Genomic DNA, 2,978 nt, shown 5'->3' on the forward strand with positions numbered 1-2,978 from the left:
AAAAACCAAAAAAAAAAAAAAAAAACAAAGGCGAGCTTTCTGTTATACTGTAGTTTACCACAATAAAAATATGCCAATAGGCAAAAGAAAATGTATAGGAATAGGAAAAAAAGCAAAGATTGCAGCTAAAAGAATAAAGGAACAGAAAAAAATTAAAGAACCACTACAGCCTAAATAATGAAGTGACACCCGCACATCAGTACCTTTCTACACACTGCATCCGGGAGAGGGGAGGCCGACCTCTCTGGTTGCGAGACTCCCGCGCAGTGAGTCTGGCTCCTGACGGCTGAAAGATACAAATCCCATTTAACCAACTATCAAACTTGCTACTGATCTTGAAAAACTGGTATCACATCTGGGATCAAAGAGCAAAAAATTCAAGCAGTTTAATACCATAAACAAGCATTCCTGGTCGGGGCAGACAACTGGAGGATTCCATAGCCGCTGGAAGCAGCACACACCTTAAAGCACTGAGAGACACAGTGACTCCTACACAGTGATTTTAATGGGCTTGGAGAAGACTGCTGAAGAGGTTGTTTTCCAATAAATCCAACAAAGCTGAAAGTTCTGTTGTCAAAGCTTTCAGAAACTTGAACCAGAACTTGGTCCAAAAGGAGACCAAGCTCATAACTTCATTTGCTTGTGCCTCTATTGGCCATCCAGTAGTTGTACAATGGACGCTCAATGCAAACGTCCGAAACTGTTTTCCTAACATCTGGAACGAACCTATGGCACGAGTGCCACAGCAGGCTGTTGGTTATCACTGACACCTCTAAAAGGTTCGCCATCACCAACACAGACATTTCTGGGAGGAATCTAAACAGTACTTGCAGTGCGAATGCCGCCAATTCACAGATGGTATGTTCTCCCCCAAAACTCATATTTAAAGTTTAACCCTCCTGGTACAAGTGGAGCATCCCTCATCCAAAACATCTGAATTTTAATTAGGGGTGCTCAACCAGTGAAGTCTATGCAAATATTCCACAACCTGGGACACCAGACCTGAACTTAGAGTAGGACTCTTGAGAAGTAATAAGGTCATTTAGATCATGGGGTAGCACCCTCATGAAGAGGATTAGTAGCCCTGGCTTGGGTGGGTTCCTTCTTTGACTCTCTGACCCTTTCTCCCCAGCCCCCTCCTGGTCTCCTGTCCTTAATAAGAACAGCCGCCCGATACTAACACCTCAGTTTTAAGACAGTAAGAGATCTATAATCAGATTAAATTCAGTGTTAACTCCAGTCTCCCCAACTAAAAAACATGGTATCTCCATCTCTCTTAAGAGATTTATCTCATATAATGTTCAAAGTGCATGTGTTCATTAAGCATTCTTGATAAAAATGACTTACACTAAAAAGTATCCAAAAAGTTGTCATACCTTTTCATCTTCCCACTGAAAAAAATTACAATCTTTTCTATCTCTACAGGCGGAACAGGCATAAAACCTCCGTGCTTCCTCCTTCCCTTGGCTCACCTTTACAAACAGGAGGGTAGGTCCTAGTTCCAGAATAGGAAAAAAACATGACAAACAATAGCAATCTGCATCAAGTTCTTAGCTTTCATTATCTTAAATAAAACTTGTTTAGACTTTACGCACAACTTACAATAATAATATTTCTTCCTCAGTCACAACATTCAGGTACTAACCACTTAGAAATAATTTAAGAAAAGTGGTCTCCTGAGAATGAAAATGCTATCAGCAGTACAGTTGTCCACACTGAATGTCACAAATATGGGTCCTCCAACTCCCCACGATGAATATAACCACTGTGTACTGCAAACATATACAGTACTAATAAAATTTTAAAAAGAAATCTGAGAGGGGCGTGGTGCCACAGGCCTGTAACCCCAGCACTCGGCAGACTGAGGCAGGAGGATTGCTTCAAGTTCGAGGCAGCCTGGCCCACAGGGTGAGTTCAAGGCCAGCCTGAATTGCATAGTGAGACTCTGTCTCAAAAAACGAAAAAAAAAAAATCTGAAAACAAAACAACGGAAGTCCGGAGAATCGAGAGCTCTGCCATCTCCGTCTCCAGCATCTCCTGTACAGTTATTCTCTTTTTTTCTTTTTGAGACAGGGTCTCACTATGCAATTCAGGCTGGCCTTGGCCAGGCTGGTCTCAAACTCGCAATGATCCTCCTGCCTCAGCCTCCCGAGCGCTGGGAGTACAAGCGCGCGCCACCACGCCTGGCTTAGCACAGTTACTCTTTCAGAGTTGGACACATCCTCTCTACACAAGTTTAAAAAAAAAAACTGGCTCTGGGCATTTTTCAACACCATGCATCCCTTTCCCCTACCCTCCGCCCCTTCCTCCAAAACAGATATAACAGCCCTGCAAACAAAACCCCTAGAGGAGGGACTTCTCAGGTTTCCCAGGTAAGGTGAAAAAATAGCATCCCGAAAAATCGGTGCTTTTTTATGCATCACACACGGTGGGGAAGAGAAGCACAGGAAAATCTGCCAGGGAAAAAGTCCTAAAAGCCCATGGCACTGCCAGACAGCCCACAGCTCTGGCGCCAGCCAGCTCGGCTGAGCCCAGACGCCGACCCACCGTGCGGGCAAAGCGGGGCGGGGACGGCAGGATCCGACAGGAGCACCACCTCCACTCCGGAGCTCCCCCGGCCCCCCGCGCTGGGCTCTGCTTCCCCAGAGCACGGCGCGTCGCCGGGGGCCGCCATCTTTCCGCCGCCGTCCCAAAAGCCTCAGTTCGCACCAAGGAGGCGAAGGAAGAGCGCCGCCGAGAGCCGCAGGGACCCACAGCGCCCCCGCGCGCCTGGGAGGAGCCGGTCGCGGCCGCAGGGGAGCCATTGCCCTTAACGCAGTCGCTGTGGTCCTCGGGCCTAGCCCTTAAGTGATCCCTACCCCTGAGACTCTTGGTTAGACCTGTAGCAAGAGATCCCCTGTGTCTGCCTAATCTTCAGTTCCTGTAAACACTCTTTTTTTTCAAAACAATATAACCAGGAGATGAGATGAATCTTCGGA

At 46.7% G+C, this 2,978-nt stretch overlaps 1 protein-coding gene across 2 annotated transcripts in view; it reads right to left on the minus strand.

Moving 5' to 3' along the window:
- Zcchc4 (zinc finger, CCHC domain containing 4) overlaps positions 1-2,692 on the minus strand; it is a 52,282-nt gene extending 49,590 nt beyond the window's left edge. For both annotated transcript variants that reach the window (XM_013518061.1, XM_005392038.2), the window contains exons 1-3: positions 2,548-2,692; positions 1,377-1,495; positions 204-286 (exon numbers count right to left, since the gene is read on the minus strand). In XM_013518061.1, coding sequence (XP_013373515.1) covers positions 204-286; positions 1,377-1,495; positions 2,548-2,674 — 329 coding nt within the window. In that variant the 5' untranslated portion in view covers positions 2,675-2,692. The remainder of the gene's footprint in view (positions 1-203; positions 287-1,376; positions 1,496-2,547) is intronic.
- Positions 2,693-2,978: the final 286 nt, after the last annotated feature.

The sequence above is a fragment of the Chinchilla lanigera genome, unplaced genomic scaffold (genome assembly GCF_000276665.1).
Source record: "Chinchilla lanigera isolate Chin_1 unplaced genomic scaffold, ChiLan1.0 scaffold00042, whole genome shotgun sequence".
In the NCBI taxonomy this organism is placed as follows: Eukaryota; Metazoa; Chordata; class Mammalia; order Rodentia; family Chinchillidae; genus Chinchilla; species Chinchilla lanigera.